A 22058-nucleotide genomic window follows, 5' to 3' on the forward strand; every position below is an offset into this window, starting at 1 on the left:
CAGTGTTCTTTGATAGGTTTTGCATAAGAATGTTTTCAATAAGTATCGATAATTGAAATAATCTGATGAAAAAAAAAAACAAGCGATTTTGACCAAAGCCTAACATCACAAGTGCATTTGAGAAGTTATATTACCACACAAACCAAAATGCCCGGCATAAAAAAAAAAAAATCAACAGTAGGTTCTTTAGTATGACAGGGGCAAATCTGCAATCAATGTTTCTATTTATAGCACATTTGCAGCATGATATTGACTTTTTTTAATTGAAACTTCAAGTCAAGTCTAGCCATTTTCACTGAACAAGCAGTAAGGCTGAGCATATAAAATCAACAGTAGGTCCTTTCACATAACAGATATGCTTTTGAAATGAATGTTTCTGTTTAGAGCATAATTGAACCATTATACTTGAATCTTACATTTTAAACTTTAATTCAATTTTTTAATTTTTTTAAAATCAACAGTAAGTTCAGTGGAATCTGGACTAAGTCACTGCAGGGAAGCATGTAAAGCAGGTAGTTAATCGATTTGATTGAAAATGGGCGATTTCACAGATTTTGATGACAATAAAAATATGGGAGTGTGAAACATTCGTTGATCATGATTCAATCCCAGGCAACGTCACTCTCCCTGCTAGTATATATGAGGAAGCTTCTACAGCACACCTGGCAACGCTAAGTTGTCATATGTGGTCTAATCTGCAAATCTAAAAGTGGCCTGACACAGCATTCGAGGATTCACAATATTACCATGATGCGATAGCCTTTACAAGAAGGAAAGTTTTTATGCCACATTTGTGAACTTTCATGTAAATCTAAAGCTGGATTGAAGAGTCATCTACGTGCACACGGATGCAAAAAAACACTTCAAGAAGAGATGGCAAACTTCTGTCAAGAAGTAGCAATCATCAAAAAAAATAAAAATAAAAATCATCATATATATATATATAATATATATAAGGTAAGCAGATAAATAAGAAAAAAATTGTAGTTTTAGCATGTACTTGAACTATGATTAGTTTTCTGGTTCACAACTCCATGTTTTTAATAGTGCCCATTTCTGTATGATACTAAAATTCTAAGGATCATGTATGGTCGGTTGTATCTGAATGTTTTAGATATTGGGAGGAATGTCGAATAATGAAATGCTGTAAATATTTAAAGAGAAAGAGGGAGGAAACAGCAAGAAAAGAAGAGGGTGAGGAAAACAAAGAGATGAGAAGAAAGAGGAAGAGATAGGAATAGTGAGAAGGAGGAAGAAAGAAAACGACAGAGAGAAAGAAAGAGGAAGAGGGAAGAGAGGGCCTACTAGTTTTTTTACTTCCCCTTCTGCTCCACTCCCACGCTGAATGAAAATAATCTTTTCAGTTGTATGACATGGCACGGCTATTTCTCTAGGCGTTTGTAAGAAGAGAGGAATAAACAATCAAACCGCCTGGTATCAAACCGCCAAACAAGGTCACGTTGTTGTATGAAAAAGCTCTGGAGAATAAGGAATATGCAAATTGTTTTTCCTGGCAAAGCTCTTCAATCATTCAGGACATGGCTGACTCAAAGTACAAGCCACACAGACCCCACCCTTCCCTATCTCAAGATAATATTTTCATTCCTTTGAAATGACTATGTAAAATCTTTATTAATAAATGGGCATTTGTTTTTCTGTCACTTATAGACTCCAACAATGTCAATACTACTACTACTACTACTGGCAATACTAAAACAAACATTCATAAGCTTTAAAAGTAGTGGACAGAATTGCACCAAATTCAGCATGAAGCATGTTTAGTATGATGGAGGTTTAATTCTAATACTACTAGTATATATATATTAATACGATAGCATGTGTGTTATTTATTTTCTGTGTCACGCTTACATCCGGGTCGTTTAATTGTTATGGACTTCCATTTTTTGTAAAAAAATAATTTTACCAAGAATTCTTCATAAGTTTTGGTTTCGGTTATAGCTGAAGGAACTTAGGTTATATATATATATATATATATATATATATATATATATATATATATATATATTCATAAGTTTTAGTTTCAAGTCAAGCTGATGCACCCAAGTCATCTGGATATATTTTTTTAATTTTGAAATCGCAACTTTAGAATATATAAAAATCGATAGAACATTAGATCTATAATAATATATACGAAATCTGCAAGAATTAAAATATCATATTTAAGCGTACTTTATGACCGGGCTACGCCGGGCATCCCTGCTAGCTTAGATAAATACTTTTGCAGTTTTAACAAAAAAGCTACAATAATATCAGAGCGTCTCCATTTACATTGAACATCTACAGAATGCCAACATCAATATATTAAATATGAATGAGTCCCTTGTGGAATTTCCACAGGTCCTGCTAGTTATTATTATAATACTACTACTACTATAATAATGATTTGGACAGACTTGTTAAATGTACTCAAGGAAACACTACTGGCTATTTTCAGTGAGCAATCAGTGATGACCAGTGTGAATAAATAAAGAAAAAGACACATGAACAAAAAACAAAATCTTTACTGACAGCTGCACAGAACAACACAATTAGAACTAACCACATTAAAGATAAAATAGATAAAACACAGAAAATAGTAAATATAGACTTTGTTGGCAAAAAGACGAAATTATAAACCGTATAAGTGAATGCAACAAATAAGCCCAAAAGGAATATAAGGACGAGCACGACTGCATAGGGAAGGCAGTGCACTGGGAGCTCTGCCAACGACTGCACCTGAAACATGCAGACAAATGGTTCAAACCAGAGACTGTACTGGAAAACGAAAACCACAAAATCCTTTGGGACATGAAGATCCAAACAGATAAACTCATTCAAACAAGAAGACTAGATGTCATAATATTAAGTTGACAAGAAAGTTATTGCAGAATTTTTAATTTCGATTTTGAACGATGTATTTTCAAATAAGTTTCCGTTATAATACCTTTACTTTATACATCATTTTAAAGAGAGTTTTTCACTCTATCTAATCATTTAAGTTACAATCGTTTTAAAACAATTATGTCTTTTCAGAACGTTGAATACAAGATGGAAAAAAAAAAAACAAATTTGCACAATTTTCTTATTTCGATTCAAGCTAGGCTGAAAAGCTGCTGAAACAGCTCGTGATATCAACAAAGTATTTGGCCCAGGAACCACTATTGAACACACAATACAATGGTGATTTAAGAAATTTTGTGGTGGCAACAAGTCTTGAAGATGAGTGTAGTAGTTGGCCATCGGATGTTGACAACGATCAATTAAGAGCCTTAGTCGAAGCCAATCCATGCACAACTGTTTGAGAACTTGCTTCTGAATTAGATGTAATGAATAAAACAATTTTCAACCACTTGATTAGCAAGACAAAAAAACTTTATGAGTGCCTCACGAATTGAACAACAACTAAAAGAAACGCTGTTATGAAGTGTCATCTTCCCTTCTTTTACGCAATAAGAACAACTTGTCTCTCAACCGAGTTGTTACTTGCATTGAAAAGTGGGTTCTTTATGACAACTGGCGATACTCAGCACACTGGTTAGACGCCAATGAAGCTCCATGACACTTCCCGAAACCAGAGCTGCACCAAAAGAAGATCATGTTGACTGTTTGATGGTCTGTGACCAGTCTCATCCATTAGTTTTTTTGAATGTAGGCGGAAAAGTACTGTTAACAAATTTGGATGAAATGCATCAGAAAATTCAACAACAGCACCCAGCATTCGTCAAGAGAGTTGCTAAACTGACCCTGCAGAAATTGAACAAATTCGGCTACAAAACTGCCTAATCCGCTATACTCTCCAGATCTTTCACCTATCGACTATCACTTTTTCAAGCCTCAACAACTTTTTGCATGAGAAATGCTTCAAAACACTAAGTGATATCAAAAACATCTTTAGCGACTTCACCACTAGAACGCAAAATTTTTATGTTATTTGCATAAAGACACTTGTTTTGTGTTGGCAAAAGTATGTTGATTTTGATGGTGCTTATTTTGATCAATAAATTTTTGTTTTTAAATGTATCAGGCTGACAAGAAAGTTCTTGTGGTGTTTAACTTTTAAATTTAGATGAACATATCTCGGCTCAAAGAAAGAATCTGCCAAATTGTAGATTTTGCTCTTCTAGCAGACCATGGAGTTACGATCGAAGACAGAAAAAGGAAACAAATATGCAGAACTTGCCAGAGAACTGAAAAGAAAATGGAACCTGCAGAAAGTCAATATAATAATGATTGTAGGAGCATTAGGAAAAGTCCCTAAGAACTGGAAAAACAGACTTGGAGATATCAGAATCAAGGGGAAGAATCATACTATGTGAGAGGCAGTAATGCTGAAAAAAGCTGAAATCTCAAGGAAAACTCTTGAGTGTGGAAACTAATCTACACGAGTGAAAAATGCTAACCGGCTACATAGAAAATGCAACAGAAGCTAAAATAAAAAGATGCAACTAAGAAAACTGAAAACACAAAATTGTAAAATAGTAAATTGATTACAATCAAAATGGGGAAACCAATTAATCATCATCAGTTTAATATCCATTTTATATACTGGCATGTGTTGAATGGCTTTAAGGAATTGACTTACAAACTAACCTATCTCTGCCCAGGTATTTATTGACCCTGCTCTTTTTCAAGTCCATTTTTAGAAAAATGCAAGCATGAAAGGTAATATAGTTAAGCTTAAACATGGAAAAGTAAAGGACTAGTTGTTAAAACTGGAAAAGAAAAGGACAAGATATTCTAGTAAAAAATATAATAAATTTATAACTTAAAATATTGCAGCATTAAGAATTGATTATATAATGTTAAATTGAATTTAAAAAAAAAAAAATTCTTGCATCATGATACTTAACTTTTTTTAATTGATCGATAGTATGGCCTTATCATTCAAACACTACTGTGTTTGAATGATAAGACCATACTATCGGTCTTCTCTTCTTCACAAATTGTCCTATATTGTCTTCCTCTGAGATCATCAAAACCACATTACACATTGATTGTATCATTCTCATCTTTCTCTCCATACAACGCATATCCTCAACCCTCACTGGCTAGGTTTTACTTTCACGCATCATCACACTGCGTAAAAACGGAATGATTAGCCTGATGATTAGAAGTATTATTTTAAAGGAGTAAAATGTTTTAAAAATATATAAAAGCTCTAATAAGACTTCATATGAAGTATTGCACTCAGATTTGAATGTAAGAGTTTTGGCATAGAATTTGAATTTAATATTGAAATTTGAAAGCATACAGTGAAGATTGACAAAACTAAGAACACAAATAATTCATGGTTTTCGTTCAGTTTTGAGAGACAATGGATATACCTTGTAAGCATGGCTGTGCATGTAATTGTAAAGCAAAAGTTGTTCAGTAACCAACCACACTTTTCCTGAGCCAGCACGGTTTGATTCCAGTAGCATTGAGAAATCTTTTGATATAGTAAATATGTTCATTGATTTTGTTTTTATTTTCATTTTTATGCTAATGTCTCACCATTTACCAAGACTAAAAGGAACTTGAGGATAAGGGTTAGTGAGATTTTTAAGTTGATGATGGAACAATACTATGAAAGGATTGAGAACTCATAATTCATAAAATGATTTGATTTGTTGATACTGGACTTGAAAATGACCATGTTATATTCATATAGTCCCCCAGTAATGTGTTCCAAGTGTAGGAGGTTCTTGGAAAGAAACTTTGTTCAGGGAGTCCTGTTTGCTTTCAGGTACACAGGAAAGAAGGATAGTTATTTGCATTATTGGTAGCAAGACAGGTTTTTACTAAGAATAAAAAGTTGCATTTGAAGACTATGGCAATGCAGTTTGGTGGAAAAACACTGTTGAATATGAGACAAGGTAAACAATAAAAGACAATATTGAAAGATTTTAATAATTTTCAATGATTCATTTACTAATTTAATATGTCAAACTAAGACGATGGTGTTATGTTATTTGAATTTTCAAAGTAAACCTCATTGTCAGAAAAAAAGAAAAAATATGTACAACTATTCGGTTGGATCAAGCTAGAATTTCTAATCATTTGACCACTTAAGAAAAAATTGTATAAATAAAACAAATAAAGTGTTTCTTTTTGAATTTTCTTTTCAAAAATTTGATATTTTTCATAGAAGGAAAGAAATAGGTGTCTAAGTAATTCTTCATAGTATATTTTTAGTATTACCTATACTTAGGATTGAACCTTTAACATCCAGAAGGTTTAAAAAAAAAAAAAGAAAATTACCAGACGCCTCTTCTTGAGCTGCTCTCTGCAGATTGTCCAAGTGCCGGGACAAAGGGGGATATTTCCATTGGAGAAGGTCCCGGAATACAGCCATGTCTACAGATAAGGCACGCAGATTGTTGGCAAAATAACTGTCGGGTAAGACATGATCAACCAGGTAAATCATCACCTTGAAATTAAAAAAAGAAAAATAGAAATCAGATTTTTGCTATCTTATGCCTTGCAATTTTTAAAATGAGAATCAACAATTTGTATGAATCAAACTATCGTTCTGATTTTGGATTTTATTTTCAAAACATTTCAGTCATGTAACCCCTAATCTTTTTCCAGATGCGTTTTGTTATTTATGACTCAAAAATTCTTATTTTATTGACCTCTTCAGGAGATTAAACACAAAGTCAGATGTTGTTGAAAAGCCATTGCAATAGGATTAGTGCCCTGTGATCCTAGAAAACTGTTAGGGTAGCCCTGTCGGCATTCCCTGATAGGGGTGCTTTAAGCGATTACCGATAGACTAACTCTTTCTCAAAAAAAGAAGTGGACCTTCTGAAACTGAACAAGACCACACCTTAGCTTCACAACAACAAAATCACTATTGGGCAGATTGTAGAGTATGTATCTCTGACGTGTCTAGAATAAGTTCAATTTAGATTTGAACTTTGGAATCTGTACAGAATTTTGAATAAAACCTTTTATTTAATTCATGGGAACAGACTACTCTTATCACTCATGACCAGGTAGAAGTCCTAAGTAATTCTTAATTATATTCTTGGCATCCCCTGTTATGAGGATTGAACCTTCAGCCTTGAGAAGACTCACTTAGAAATAATTATTATTTAGCACTTTATCCGTTGTACCAACAAGATGTACCTGAAGAATATTGGAGGTTACATGTGAATAACATTAAGATGAGAACTGCAGTCCAAACAATCCAAATATGATTTTTGACATGTTCTGGATGGTTAAAATTCTTGCTGCCCCTCCCACTCCTCTTCCTAGCTCATTTCTTCTCCTGGACACACACACTTTTATAGATTCTTTGATAAATAAGTGGGTATAAAGGAATTAATTCCTTAAAAAAAAACAAAAAAAAAAAACAAAAAAAAAAAGTTACTTCTCTTTTGTTCATGGCTAAAAAACAAGTCAAGCATGCAAGGTCGTCTTCCATGAGTGAAAAATTTACTTTTACCATGACTAATATCTATGGAAATTTTTTTCAAAAATCCAAAACGTGGTTATTGAGAAAAATGCAAGCAAATGAATGGCTGAACGATTTGGGAGCAATTTTACCCCTATAATGCCCCACCTCACCCCCAAGGGGGGGGGGAGAGCAGAGTTTTCCCGGAAAATTTGTTCTGGCAAAAACTTACTTTCACCATAACTAATGTGGTTGCAAAATTTAAAAAAAAATCCAAGCCATGGTTATTGAGAAGTGTGAATGGATAAATGGGAGTAAATTACTAGGTCAATCCCCCCTTTGTCGAGGGACCAACAAAGCCCCCTGACAAAATCTGCACCAGTTTAGGGTAAAAAAAAAAAAAAATAAAAAAAAAATAAAAATAAAAATAAAAAAAATAAAAAAATAAAAAATAATGAATAATTTTTCTTAAGTTTTAGATATTATTCATCCGGGGCAATACCAATCAAGGAAATACCAACTTTGTGGGAGTTGGTTTTGTAGTTTTAGATGGACATATACACACACAACTACTCTTCATATGATAGATTAAACTAATTGAGAAAGAGAGAGAGAGAGTCATAGATAGATAAGTTTTAAATAAAAGATGTTACACGCATTTTCTTTTTTAAACTTTTCTATTTTGTTATTTATAATCCTGGACAATGCCGAGAAGCCTTGCCAGAATTGTGTTGTAAAAACGAAAACAAAATCAAACATACCTTGAGCGCTTGATCTTCACAACGGTCAAAAACATCCAGCAACAATGCAGCTATGACATTAAACCCTTGACAGTAGCCAACATGTTTGTTCCACCGGGCATAGGCCAATAAAACCCTTTTCAAAACGGCTCGGTCTTCCTCGTTGTCCCTTCCACTAAAGCTGCTACAGCCAGTACGATGCAAATCCTATACACATAAAAAGAAACGATTTTATTTAGTATTATAGTAAAGGTTAATACATAGACAGATATTTAATTGTGTAGATGAAATGAAATGATGTGGATTTTTAGGGATGCCTTAAAAAAAGTTCTCAGGTAAACATGGAAATGTGAGTGGAGAGAGAGAGAGAGGACTAAATAGATAGAGAGTGAAACTATTTGCTTTTTTTTTTTTTTACACAGTGATCACCACTTATCAAGGCCCGGAAGCCACTCAGGGATAAGGGTTATTGCAAGTACATTACGTTAGTGTGGAGATTTGATGAAGTGTTTAATTAAGGGGGCGGTTCTTTAGGAATTTGTTAACATTGGACTTGAAGACATCCAAGTTGTAGTCCGGAGGGAAGCAGGCAGACGGAACATTTGCTTCTTTCTTTGCCAAGTTTCTTTGAAATAAATAATCATTTTAAACAGCGATAAAATGTACACATATTTTTTCGTGAAACACGCTTTAGGTAGTGCTGCAAATAATGAGTGTGATGAAAGATTTGCTTAGGAATTGTTCGTTTATTTTCTTATTGAAACTGTAGATGCAGGGGAAATAGTGACTATTTTATTACTAGCAGGCCACCTAGTTAGAGTTTTATTGTTGACTAGAGGTGGGTACGGTTTTGCCTGGATGTAAAATATGCTTAAATATATTTTCAGGCCGGGATCAAAGTGTAGTATCTGTTCTGCAGATGCTGCACTTACGATAATTTGTACCAGTCAATGAAGGGGAAACCCTCTATACTGGGACAATTATTATTTTTGGTAACCAGAGTGCCCTCTTTTTGCCTACTTTTAGGGGAGCTGGTTTTTACCCCACATTAAAAACGGCCTTGTGCCTAATTTGCTTTGGTGGGGAAGCAAATAAATACATTAAATATATTTTAATTAATGACGATTTTTTATTTATTATTATGGAGCCAATTTTCTATTGAATACGTGTATATATAATAGGTTATATTGTACGTATCCGTTTTGAACTGAAGATCTCAGAGAAAAAAATTTCACTTAATTTGATCATGAAAAGATAACTCAATTTAAAGCAACGACACTCCCTCCCCATCTTTAATACTAGGTCTTCTTCCTAAAAATCGAACCTTTTGCTTGGTATCATAACACATTTTTTTCTTTTTTACATCGAAAAACAAACTACTTGATGAAATTAAGTGAAATTTTTTTATTGGAGAATTTCATTCCATAACGGATATGTACAATATAAACTTTTTTTCGATATTTTCATTTTTTAATGTCTTGATTAAACTGTACATTATATATATATATATATATATATATATATAAATAAAACAACTTGAGTGTCATCATCTAGGGGGGGGCAATCATGTAATTAGGTGTAACAGGACGAGCTACCTGCTTATCTGTCTTTCTTACGAACATTTATTAAAAAGAAAAGAAAAATGGAAAGAAAAGCTTCAGAGACAATTTATGCATACATAAGTAACCTGTCTCTGCGATGTCTTCAGTGAGTATTCTTCTCTTTGTAATAAACTTTTATTAAAAACTAAACATTGGCATTGAGTGATTACATTCACAGACAAGAACCTGGGTTCACGACGATGACACAAGGGTGTATAATGGTTGATACCATACCAGTAAGTGAAAATATAACATACTTTCATCTGTGTTACATTTCTGTGATTCAGTCCAAGTGTTATGCGACTGGTTCTACAATGAAGTTTGGTTTATCTGTTTGCACTTTTGTAAAAAGGGTTCATGTGAGCACGCGGCAAGGTATAAGCAGCAGCGAAGGATAGCTGGCTTGCGCGGAGATTAGCAGCATTAGCAATAGCAGCATTAGCAATTGCTAAAAGATGTGCATATGCAAGTTGGGAAGTATGCATGAGAAGAAAAATGCACCACGTGCTCGAGGCAGAAGCAAAGTGCGACATCAAAGAGAATGGATGTGTAAAGACGAGGACAGGAATGTGGCACTATGCTTTACACGTGCCATTGCGTTAAACCCCCCCCCCCAATCGCCGGGAGGTGATTTGGTCACTCACGTTAGGTTACAGAGAAAAGGGGACAACAATGTCATTTGCCAGAACTCATTCTCTTTCTCAGCTGACAATGATGGGGCAAGGACGCATATTTTTATCTCTCTGTAAAAGAGCCCCCCCCCACTCCTTCTTCAATACGGTAAGTTAGTTAAGGTTAGTTAGCTTTTTAAAAGTTTAATGGTTAAAGTTAATTGTTAGGAGTTGTTTTTATTGTAATATATTGTGAATATTTCTTGTAAAAATACTTAAGATTTTTTTATATCTATTACAATCTGTGTTGTGTGTTGTTTGATCTGCTTTAAATATCAAGATGACGTCTGCCACCTATCTCAGCCAGAACCCAACAGGAAGGGGGAGATCACCTTAAGGAATGGGAGAACCACCCGGAAAAAAAACCCCAAAAGAACACACTAATTCCAGGTATGAATTCACTTTCTTTGAAGAGGACTTCCAAGTAACTATACACATAGTGTTGTATTGGTCAGTCACTCAAGTGACTGATTCACTGACTCATAAGGTTACAAGAATGGGCTGGTTATGACCGACGTGCAGTCAAAAGAAGGAGAAGCGCATGCCAGGCAAAAATGGACAGGTGGCAGGGAGAGACTTTTTAAGTGATGCCGAAAGTAATGGTAATCAAAACGTTTTGTAGAAAAGAAAAAAATGCCAACCTGGATTTTTATTTATTTTATTTTTTTTCATGTAATGTCCACGCTACACTTTTTGGCACACAAAATAGTGTTCCTCTGAAAAGGAATTTTATCGCATTCATCTGAATAATAGTTGTTCCTTCCATTGCTGTGGTTTATCGAATGAATATACACCCATACATAACAGAATGTGGGTCATGGGTTAAGATTAATCGTCATTAACCAAGAATAATAAAATTAGATTCAAAATAAAAACGAATGAGTTATGAAAGAACTTTACCTTTACAATTTGAAGCCCAAGTTTATTGTCGTCGGGATTGCAACGCTCGTTGAAGGCAAAAAGTACAGTTTTTTCCCAGTCAACATGAATTTCCTGAATGTAGTTGTTGGCTAGACTAAGCCAAACCTGGAAAAGAAAAACAGTAAATGAATGCATGAACTTTAATGGCACTCTGCAAGCATATGCCACCTCCAAGTCTTCTTTACAAAATCTGTTGAATCCAAGCACTCCAGAGTAAAAGAATCAATTGAACAATATATCACGGAAATTTAATTGGCCTAACCATTTTTTTCTTCTCTGCAACCTCTCTCTCATAGATGTGATGTTGCTAGTCTCAGTCTTTTCTATAAATAATATGGTACGTGTTCTTCAGAATTGTCTGATCTATTCCCTGCTTCTTTTGTTCTAGCTCATTTGACTCGATGATCTAGTGGTCTTCATCAATTTGCTGTTTAGATAATTTATTGTAATGCAGCTTCTAATTCCAGTAGCTTCTTTCCAAAAACTGCAGCTTGTGGAACTCTTCCTGTTCACCGTTTTCCTCCTCCTACAATCTTGATCTTTTCAAAGGTAAATAGACATCTCTTGTCTTTTCGATAATCATCTTTCATTCTTGTTAGCTCCTTACATCAAGTGGCTCCATGCCTTGCCTGAAGCGATTTGCATGAGAAAATAAATTGATCTGTTTATTTCATCCTTACGTTTACTTTTGTCAGTTTGTAAACGAACGAAGGCACAAGAGAGAGAATGTAGATTTTGACCTCAGATTTGTCGTGTGTTGGAGATAAAAAAAGGAAAAGAGACCAAGAGAATTTTTCATTTTTTTTTTTTTTGGCCGCACGTTATTTCACTTGTGATGTACACATTCTTTCATAAAGGTTAATCTCACATGGTTTTATTTTTTGTTTTCACCTACACCCAGTCTGGAACATGGCTCTGCAAGCTTTGAGCACTCTTCAGTGCATGTATTACATAAGTTAACAAAAAAAAAAAAAAAATCTTGTGGTCATGTGTCACCACAATTTAAGTCAACTGGATTTGTAGTCGTTTACAAATATGCACGTGAAAGCAGATGACATCTTGAAGAAAATACTTGTCATAGAGAGACGCATGAGCAAAACTAACAGCAACAAAATCTATCCATACATAATATATCAACTTTACGTCTTCATAAAAGAACCAAAAGTAAGAATTAAATAAAAGAGTTCAAAATGACATAATTCAAAGTATGTTCACTCGTCATGGTGATTAAACGTGTGGAACAGCAAATATCAAATCAGTTTATTTGGTTTTTATTTTTAAGGAAAGTAGAAAATAGATGTTAAGTTTACTTTTGATGGCCTCGTAACTACACATCGCTTTTTGTCTTTTAGTTCTCAGTTTCCATGAATAATGTTTCTGATAAGGGGGGGAAGAATTGTTTTTTTCTGCATTGGGATCTATCAAATATTTATTATTGGCTAGTTATTGACTGAAGTAATATATATATTACTTTAGTTCCTTGCATCAAGTGGCTTCATGCCCTGTCTGGAGCAAGTTCCATGTAAAAGAACAACTGGGAGTGACGTGTTATCAGTTAAAAGGGTCTTAGCAACTCTGGTGAGATGGAGAAAGTGTTGTTTTATTCGTAGGTATGTGGACTTGCAAAACCATGACAAGCTGTCGATATATTTAAAATTTATGGCTGTGACTGGTGTTTGCAAAATGCCAGCAACCATGGAGCTACGACCAAAGTTTATTTTCTAAAAGTATGTGTACAAGTTAGTAACACCATGTTGTGAATTACTTCAATTCCTGCGGCATGTTGGATTTCTTGTTGATGACAGCATTTGGGCTCTCGATTATATAGACAGGTACCCATCTCCCATGACAGGCTCTTTCTGATTGGTCAAAATTCGATATGGGCAAACAATTAAGACAGAGTATTCTAGTCCAATCAGAATTAAGAATTTCAACCAAATAAACAGTTTCTCTGGCTCTGCTTCTATTATCATTGATGAAACAGTGGTTCTACATACTTATGTTACAAAATGCAATGTTAATGTGATATCTGTTTTTGTAGTTTGCTGTTTCATACCGAGATGTGAGTTACCTCAACAATTTTATAGCTCTGGTAGTAAAATATGATGATAGCTTTGTTTTTTCATCTTTCATCAGGTTAAAGAAAGGGAGAAGGAGAAAGTCCGAAGTCAAAATCTTTATATGAATTTAACATAAAACTTAATAGAGTCTATTTTGGATAACTTTCCTCAAATCAAATCTCTTCCGTTTGCCTGTTTCCTACCTGAATACAACTTGGATGTCTTCAAGTCCAACATAAACAAATTCCTGATGAACCGCCCCCTTAAGACACTTTATCAAATCTCCAATACTAACGATTACTACGATACTATCCCATTGATTACTGTACACGCAATAATCCTTATCCCCGAGTGGCTTCTGGGCCTTGATAAGTGGTGATCACCATGTAAAAAAAAAAAAAAAAGATTTGCTAGAGGGCTAAGATATCAATGATGTCTTTTTATGGATGCCAAAACATTGTTCTCATAGGCCATGTCTTCCAGTTATAGAGAAAGATGGTCGTCACCATCACCTACGTGTTCAAGCGTATATCTCATTGGGACCATAGAAACGGTTGAGATGGAAAGCAGTACTGCTTCCTTCCTGATTACAACTTTGTCTTCAAATCTAATGTTGACAAATTCTTGTCACAGACAATTTCATGACTAAGCAAATGCAGTTGTATGCTAAGAGTATGTGTAGCAGTTAATAATATCATGTGGTGAATTAGTACTCTCATAGTGTTCCTCATCTATTGGCTGGCAATCATTCCTCTCTTATTAACCCTTATTTTCAAATGGTTCTTGTGTGGTGACCCAAATAGTAAAAAGCTCATGATCGGAATGTGAAAAAAAAAAAAAAAAAAAAAACTCACTTTTCTGAATCAAACCATCTGCATACTTTTTTTTTTTAATTTAAAAAAACATCAAAAATGTTTTATTCCGTAAAATGAAAGAATTTTATAAGTTATCAAGATTCATCTAGCATTACCTTTTTCCTAAATTCTTCAGGAATACCCAGAGGCAGACGGGCCACACCTTTCATAGCATCCACCCATTGGATATAGGCATTTTCCCCAGTGGAAGGTGGCTCAATACTAAACTTGATTCTGGTATCCACACCTGAAATAAATAAATAAATAAATCTAAAAACAAGGAACTATATAATCTTGCTAAAATAGAAAGATTTTATGATTTTGAAAAAAAAAAAAAATTACAATGCTTAAATTTAATATTTAAAAATATTTTACATTAAATAGCATTTTCTTACAGTTATCAAAAAAAAAAAAAAAAAATTAAATGATTATGCCCTATCATCAAGGGCTGTAGAATGAAGTGCCTCAGCCGGGGGGGGGGGGGACTCCACCAACAGGATCATCTTAGCCGTGGATGGTGACACGTGACATCTAAGGAAGGGAAAATTTCATGATTTATGAGGACAGTATATCTGAAGTATTTTTTTTTTTTTTTACATTGGATTTGAAAATAACCATGTTGCAATTTGCAAAGAAGCACTTTCATAGTAATATATTCGACAGATAAGCAATACTTGGAAAGAAACTGTGTTCATAGAAATTCCGTTTGATTTAAGACACACAAAGAAAAGTTTTTTGCAGTTGTAGTAGGAAGGTGAATTCTTGCTGTAAATGTCCGACAAGGTGAACCTCTATGTTCTGGTTATCTAAATGGTCATGTGATTTGCAAGACTTCACTTTGGCTGGTATTCAGGCTAGATAAGAGGTTGGATAAACACACGAGTTAGCACATTGAGTTCACAAAGGGAAGGCTAAGGAAAACATGGAAAGAAGTGATAATGATAGACTTGAGAGAAAGAACAGATTTCTCAAAATAGAGGCAAAACTGAACTGAAACAGCAAATCCTATACAAAAAGCACTCAATATATTATTGGATAGAGCTATATCTATGATAGTTAATAAAATGTAATAATGTTTGCATAAATTTTATAAAATCCAATTAATATACTCTTTTGAATTTATCATTTCGCCATAAAAACAGAAAGAAACCCTTAAAATGCTCTGGGATACTCACACACACACGTATATATATTTTTATTATAATAAACAAATTTACATGGTTGCGATACGGGACATGCTAATGTTTCAGACAAATGGTCGGTTAAAACCAAAAGTCTTCATTAGGCGACTTAATAAATGGTTGCCTGATGAAGACTTGATTTTAACCGATCATTTGTCCGAAACATTAGCATGTCCAGTATTATGACCATGTAAATTTGTTTATTGTAATAAAAAATATATCTTGCTCTTTTTATTGAGTATTCTTAATAACCTCATTAAATTCATTAGTTATCACTTTTAAATACCTTCAACCTGGAATATATATATGTATGTTTGTATATAAAATTAATACACATTTCATTTTGCTTACTTTTACATTTGTTTATTTTAAAAACCTTTCTCATAAGGTACTGAGATTAAAGGTTTTTGGAAATTCAGATTTTCTATTAAGTATTTTTTTTAAACAAAAGAAAAAAAAAATAGTATATTACAACCGAAAATATAAAATATTTTTGTTTATTATTAATTAAATAATACTGACACTTTTGAGATATTGTTTAGTTTCTCTGCAGGAAAAATGATAAACAAAAAATAAAACAAAGTTAATCTTATATGGTTGTAAGCTTACTCATTTATTTCTTTAAGGTAAATACATAATTTATTTAAAAAAAAAAAAACATCGTTTTTTGGCTTTTAAATTTTTAATAAATTATTGTTATTAAATTGATTTACACTGATCTATTTCGTTTCTTCAAGTTAAAGAATGCCATAATGCTGAAATATGCAGATGATATCAAGCTGTACCTTGAACAAAAAAAAAAAAAAAAAAAAAGGACAAATCCTACTCTCCAAATTTCCTGCACTCAAACCTGGACAATGCAGCAATGAATCACAGACTTGCAACTGAAGCCATAAATACTTAATTCTGATTGAATATTTTGTAAAAATTTACCAATTTTAATTATTTACCAATTGGATAGAGTTACTCTTAGAGCAGACTACCAGTTTCGTACTAGTTGTTTTGTCCAAAAGCAATGACCGACTTAACCTGCCACATGAACCCTTATCAGTCACAACACAGTGTTATTAACTACCTTGTGGGCAAACATAAATCTAGCCTTGGCCACTAGGACAATCTTTTGGCCGATGACACAAACTTTCACAAAATCACTTGTTCATTGTTCACGCATACACTATCAAAAGAACAAGAAGCAAACATTTGCATGCCGCTTAATCAATCAGCCTAAAACTTGAACACAAATCCTTGTCAGATTTCCATGATAGCACTGCTCAATCAACAGTTAATACTAAACTGTTAAACAGATTAATTATATATGCACACAAAGGCTGCTCCTGCTGATAAGAAACTCCAAATCTTTCATTTTGATTTTAATGAACAGATACTGACTCTTGCCTTTTCTTGAAAGATTCCACTCTTACTATTTTTTAAAAGAGTTTGTAAATTAATCTGTATTGTATTTCTCTTAATCTGTTTCACTTTTTTCAGAAACTACTGAAACGATCTGCCTTAGATTTTGTATGGGCCTTTGTTATGATAAGGTGCAGTGAACCAAGTATTATGGTATCCGTTTGATGCACAGTTGGGGGGGATTAATAGGATTAGTATTTAATGTAAAAATGAACACAAATTTAACCATATTCAACCATCAATTTTGCATAAAGCACTCATTTTAAGTCAATGGATTATAACTTTTGCCCATTTTTTAATGGGCTAAAAAGTGTAGTATTTGATTACTATTTGTTTTTGTTATCTGTCAATATTGATTTTCCTCTACAGTTCATATCCAGGCAATACCAAGTAAATACAACGGTTATTCATTAATATAATTATTTTTAGTGAGTTTTGAAACCCGTTTTGTTTGATAAACGCATGTGAATCAGGGGAGATAACTTGTATCGGAAATCATTTTACAAACAAAAATGCTGACATTGTTCCAGTCATTCACTAATTCATCTGGTTTTGTTAATTTTGCAAATGTGTGGACATCTGCATTCTTATATCACTGTCGTGAAGCTATGGTTACTTGTCTATTTGTTCATCGAAGTTAACTATGCCAAATGTTGTTTGTAAAGAGTCCTGGGATTGGAATTTCTTTATTTTATAAATTACTAGCTGTATATACCCAGCATTGCCAGGTTTTAACATATTGGCAGGCGGAGAGTTTAGTCCTATACTGTCTAAGATACACAGAATATCTTACTTTCTTACAATTTTCCTGAAAGTGAATTACATGTTGGAGTTCTGGAAATAAAAAATACATTAATGTTTGTCTATGAAAATTAAACGGGAAATAGCTTAAAGGGGAAATAACTCACAGCTTAAATAAAAACTTACTTCCGTTTTTAAAGGCAACTGGTGTAGTCTGATAATAATTGAAAATAAATTAAAAATAAATTAAATCAACTTGAAAAAGCATTTCGAAATAAAACAATGAAGACAATTTTATTACCACAAATAATTAATAATATGGAATTAATTATTAAAATAGATTTTCTTTAATATAATATGCAAATAACGTTATTCTTTAAATGTAGATTCCCTTTGAATGCATAGTATATATATATATATATATATATATATATATATATATCATGCTAGAATGTCAGTTTTAATTTGTGAAACAGTGTATCTTTTGTACACAATCAAATTATGAACAAACAAATAGACAAGACTACGACTTTGGTATAATACAAGATTCAAGCAAGGATGCTAGGACAGTTCACAGAGTTTTATAATTATATAGATACTAGCTAAAGTACTCCGATGGCAAGTGAAACATTATATGAATGCAAGATTAAAAATTACATTTTGTATTTCTAAATCAAATATTAGATATTTTGATTTTGCTCTGGAAAAAAAAAACAATTTTTTTTTTCATAAAAAACAACTTAGGGAGAGTAAAAAAAAAAAATCTAATAAGAAAACTGAACCTCAATAAGCAATATGTGTACGTCTTCTCTTTATTTAAATTTTTTAAAAATCTTTTCGCCTTTGTTGATGGGACATCTTACTGGATGACCAGACATTCACCTACTATTTCAGGGAGTTCAACTGAGAGATCTTTTTAGGATTCCAATTGTGTCTTTTGAAGCAATATTGTTTGCTTTTTTGGATCTATCTAGCACTTGGTTCACCGAGTATATTTGCCAAATAGTTTTTTCAAGAGTCAGATAATTCCATAATTAGTGGAATAATGGAGATCTTACTAAAATTCCAGTTTCTTTTCATGTCATATATAAGACTTTGATAATTAATTATCTTCTACTTCTTAGTTCTGTTTTTGTCAGCATCATTAGACACTGATTGAGAGTAGGGTGGCTGCTCTCTACTTCTTGATTCATATCATTATGTAAGGTTAAACAGCTCCGTTTTCTAATTATATAGTTATAGGAATTGCATAGCTGCTGTGTGTGTGTGTGTGTGTGTGTATGTGTGATCACTACTGAACATGATGTAACAAATGACAATGGAGAATGAATGAGATGAGAAGTGGTGGAAGGAAGGAAAAAGAGCAAAGGCTGTTTATTAAATTTTTTTTTTTTTTTTTCATAGGCATCACCACTTATCAAGGCCAAGAGGCCACTCAAGGATAAGGGTTAAAGAGTGTACAGTAGACATTGGACAATATAGTAATCATTAGTAATGAAAATTTGGTAAATTTGATAACTTATATAAAACGGCTCATCAAGAATTTATTTACATTAGACGTGAACACAACCATATTGTAGTCAGCCGGAAAGCAGGAAAACGGAAGACAATTCCACAGGCGTGCAGTTCTAAGAAAGAAGCTTTGTTTATGGAATCTACGTTTAGGTTTAGGCACAGATAAAGAGTGGGGGGAATTATTGATAGTGTGTACAGCTAGACGAGTGTTTCTTGTGAAAGTTTGGCGAGGAATGCAAGAAGAATCTCAATCTGAATGGTTGGAGTTCAATTCCTGTAGTGAGCTTTATATTAAACAATCTGCAACTAAAAGAATGTTACAAGAGAAATGTGTTTAGACAATAGTTTTAAAGATTTGTGTCGTTTCATTCTTTGTCCTTATATACCAATTAAGCAAGATTCCCTGAATTTCAGTTACTTCTCTAGGCCCCTTTAGCTTTAGCATTAATTTTGAGACATTTTCCAGAATTAAAAATCATGTAATGGATTATGAATCAAAAACAATGTGTAAATACAAGTCATCATGTCGTGAATTTTGAACAAAATTGGAAAAAAAAAAGATTTCAGACCTAATGTATTTTATCTTAATTTTAGGACAAACTCACAGGAATTAATTTAATTTACTCACCCTGCCAAACTTTTACTTCACTTACTTAGGACTTCTACTCAGCTATGGCTTATGAAACGAGCATGCTACCCCAGTGGATTAATAAATAGTCATATTTATATCTAAAAACAAAATAGGTTTACGGTTCCTAAAATTCGTACTAGAATTGTCCACAAGGACTCATGGCATAGTGGATAAAGTACATGGTAAAATTCAGTTCTAAAAATTACACTCTTCTGAAGGTTGAAGGTTCAATTCTCAGTGCAGGTGACACTTACTTAGGACTTCTACCTATGTTATGGCTTATGAAACGAGCATGCTACCCTTGTGGATTAAATAAAGGGTTCTGTTTGAAATTCTGTGCAGATTCCGGAGTTTGACAAGATACACCTGAATAAGGTCAGAGGTTATATCAACTGAAACATTGTGAAAATAAGACTCAGCATGAGAATGGTAGTCCAATACGATTAACCAATCATGTGAGATGAAATATACAACATACAATGAAACATACTGGAATCTTGAAGAGTGTCTTTAACGGACCACATACAACCGTTTATATTTTATACATTTTTTTATTCCAGTTGTCTCAGGTCTCATCAGGAGCCTGCCTTACGTGTGTACATCAGAATTGAATCCATAAAAACAAGGCATCATGCCAACCCTTTCAAATAGCTGTAATTAATCCGATCTTCAGTGCTGAACCCAAATTCCAGTTCCTGCTGAAGGTAAAAGGACTATTACCTTTGAAGGTGTTACCAGCTCTACTCAGAGGCAAATTAGGCATTTCCTTTTTTTGCAACGAAGAACGAATAAAATTTGTGTCGAATTTTAGAAGTATGCTTTGTTGTAATTGTTAATTTTTTGCCATTGTCTTGGAGCAAAAACAGGTGAGAAGAAAATTCTCACAAACGTTACTATTCACAACATAAATCATTAAAAAAAATTGTTGGCAAATTGTTTTTTTTACCTACCCATTTAATTATTTGTGTCAAAAAAAATATTTAACAGAAGACATAAGAACATTAAATTACCGTAAGTATTAGTTATGAGTAAAGTATCTAGCTAGACAGCTTACTTCTTGTGACTAAACAAGATGCTTGACCTCTTATTACTTTACTCACAACTAAGATGTACAGTAATTTCACAGGCTTATATCCTATATTAAAAACAAAACAAAAAACTCACACAAATAGCTCTATCACATGAATGAAGTAACTAAAATTGTTTTTCATTTTTCAACTGTATTTCCATTTAAAATAATTCATGTCATCAATAGCAACATTTACCATGCACAATTTCAAATCAACATGGCACCTTAAATTTCAGCCGAAAAGATACTAGGTTTTCTTGAGCTTTAATTATAAGTTATACGGCATAATCATGTTTAACACACCGGTTCCTGTCAGACCACTGAAGTTAAGCAACGATGAGTCTGACCAGTACCAGATGGGTTACCATTTGGGACTTCCAGGTGCTGTATGGTCTCTCCGCTTATCTCGGCATTGTTTCCAGTCGTTCTGGACTTCTCCTTGCCACTGAACTCAAGCAGTGCTGATTTACGAAAGGTGTGGTTGGGGATTGCGCGATAACATGCGCAGCTGCACCTACAGGGGGGTATCTTTTGTCTTTCAGGACTGAACGGAGCCTCAATAATTATAAATTGTTCACTGGTTTTCTTCAACCATATTTTCTCGAAGAAAGCTGTTTATAATTTAAAATTGAAGGAAACGTTTTTTCGCTTGAGTCATTTCTCCCAGCTACAAACCTTAAGTAACCATGTTGATCTGAACTTCTGCAATGTTATAAGTATTACGAGCAGTATCGGATTTTTTTCTACCTATTGAAACCAAGAATATATACATATGTGTATGTTAGCAGTAAAACATGTGCTTTATTTAAGCATACACACATTATGCAATTCTGAATTTTTGAGATGAGATATATTCTTAAACACACGGTTCGAATTCTTGCAATGTAGAGGAGAGCTAACCCCTTTTTTTCCTTAGCAGAGAAAAAGAAACATGTATTCAACACCTGAAGAAGGTCGCAGTGTACAGCGACCGAAACGTTGTGCTAATAACACCCAAGATGAGAATTGTCCGACAAATCAAAAATAATACAAACAATAAACACATTATGTTCGTCCATCCTTCCTCGCTCACATACAAAAAAAAAAAGAAGCCAGGCAGGCATTACCGCTGTAATCTGTAAAAATAGTTACTACGTCATAAAGATTCAACACCATTGACAACAGAAGGAGGTTTTCACATTTATTTATAATAAATGACACGTGCAGTTCAGTTATCATTTCCATACGCTAACATCATTTATGCTTTCAGGGTTCTATGAAAAGTACTTTTATGGTTGGAATCATGA

General features: G+C 33.5%; 1 protein-coding gene across 6 annotated transcripts in view; it reads right to left on the minus strand.

Moving 5' to 3' along the window:
* The window catches only part of LOC145243367 (TBC1 domain family member 30-like), a 230676-nt gene that overhangs the window by 34545 nt on the left and 174073 nt on the right, over positions 1-22058 (minus strand). For all 6 annotated transcript variants that reach the window (XM_080106187.1, XM_080106185.1, XM_080106188.1 and 3 more), the window contains 4 exons: positions 14342-14472; positions 11291-11416; positions 8140-8325; positions 6241-6409 (listed from right to left, as the gene is read on the minus strand). In XM_080106187.1, coding sequence (XP_079962313.1) covers positions 6241-6409; positions 8140-8325; positions 11291-11416; positions 14342-14472 — 612 coding nt within the window. The remainder of the gene's footprint in view (positions 1-6240; positions 6410-8139; positions 8326-11290; positions 11417-14341; positions 14473-22058) is intronic.

The sequence above is a fragment of the Euprymna scolopes genome, chromosome 22 (genome assembly GCF_053919585.1).
Source record: "Euprymna scolopes isolate OS-2025 chromosome 22, ASM5391958v1, whole genome shotgun sequence".
In the NCBI taxonomy this organism is placed as follows: domain Eukaryota; kingdom Metazoa; phylum Mollusca; class Cephalopoda; order Sepiida; family Sepiolidae; genus Euprymna; species Euprymna scolopes.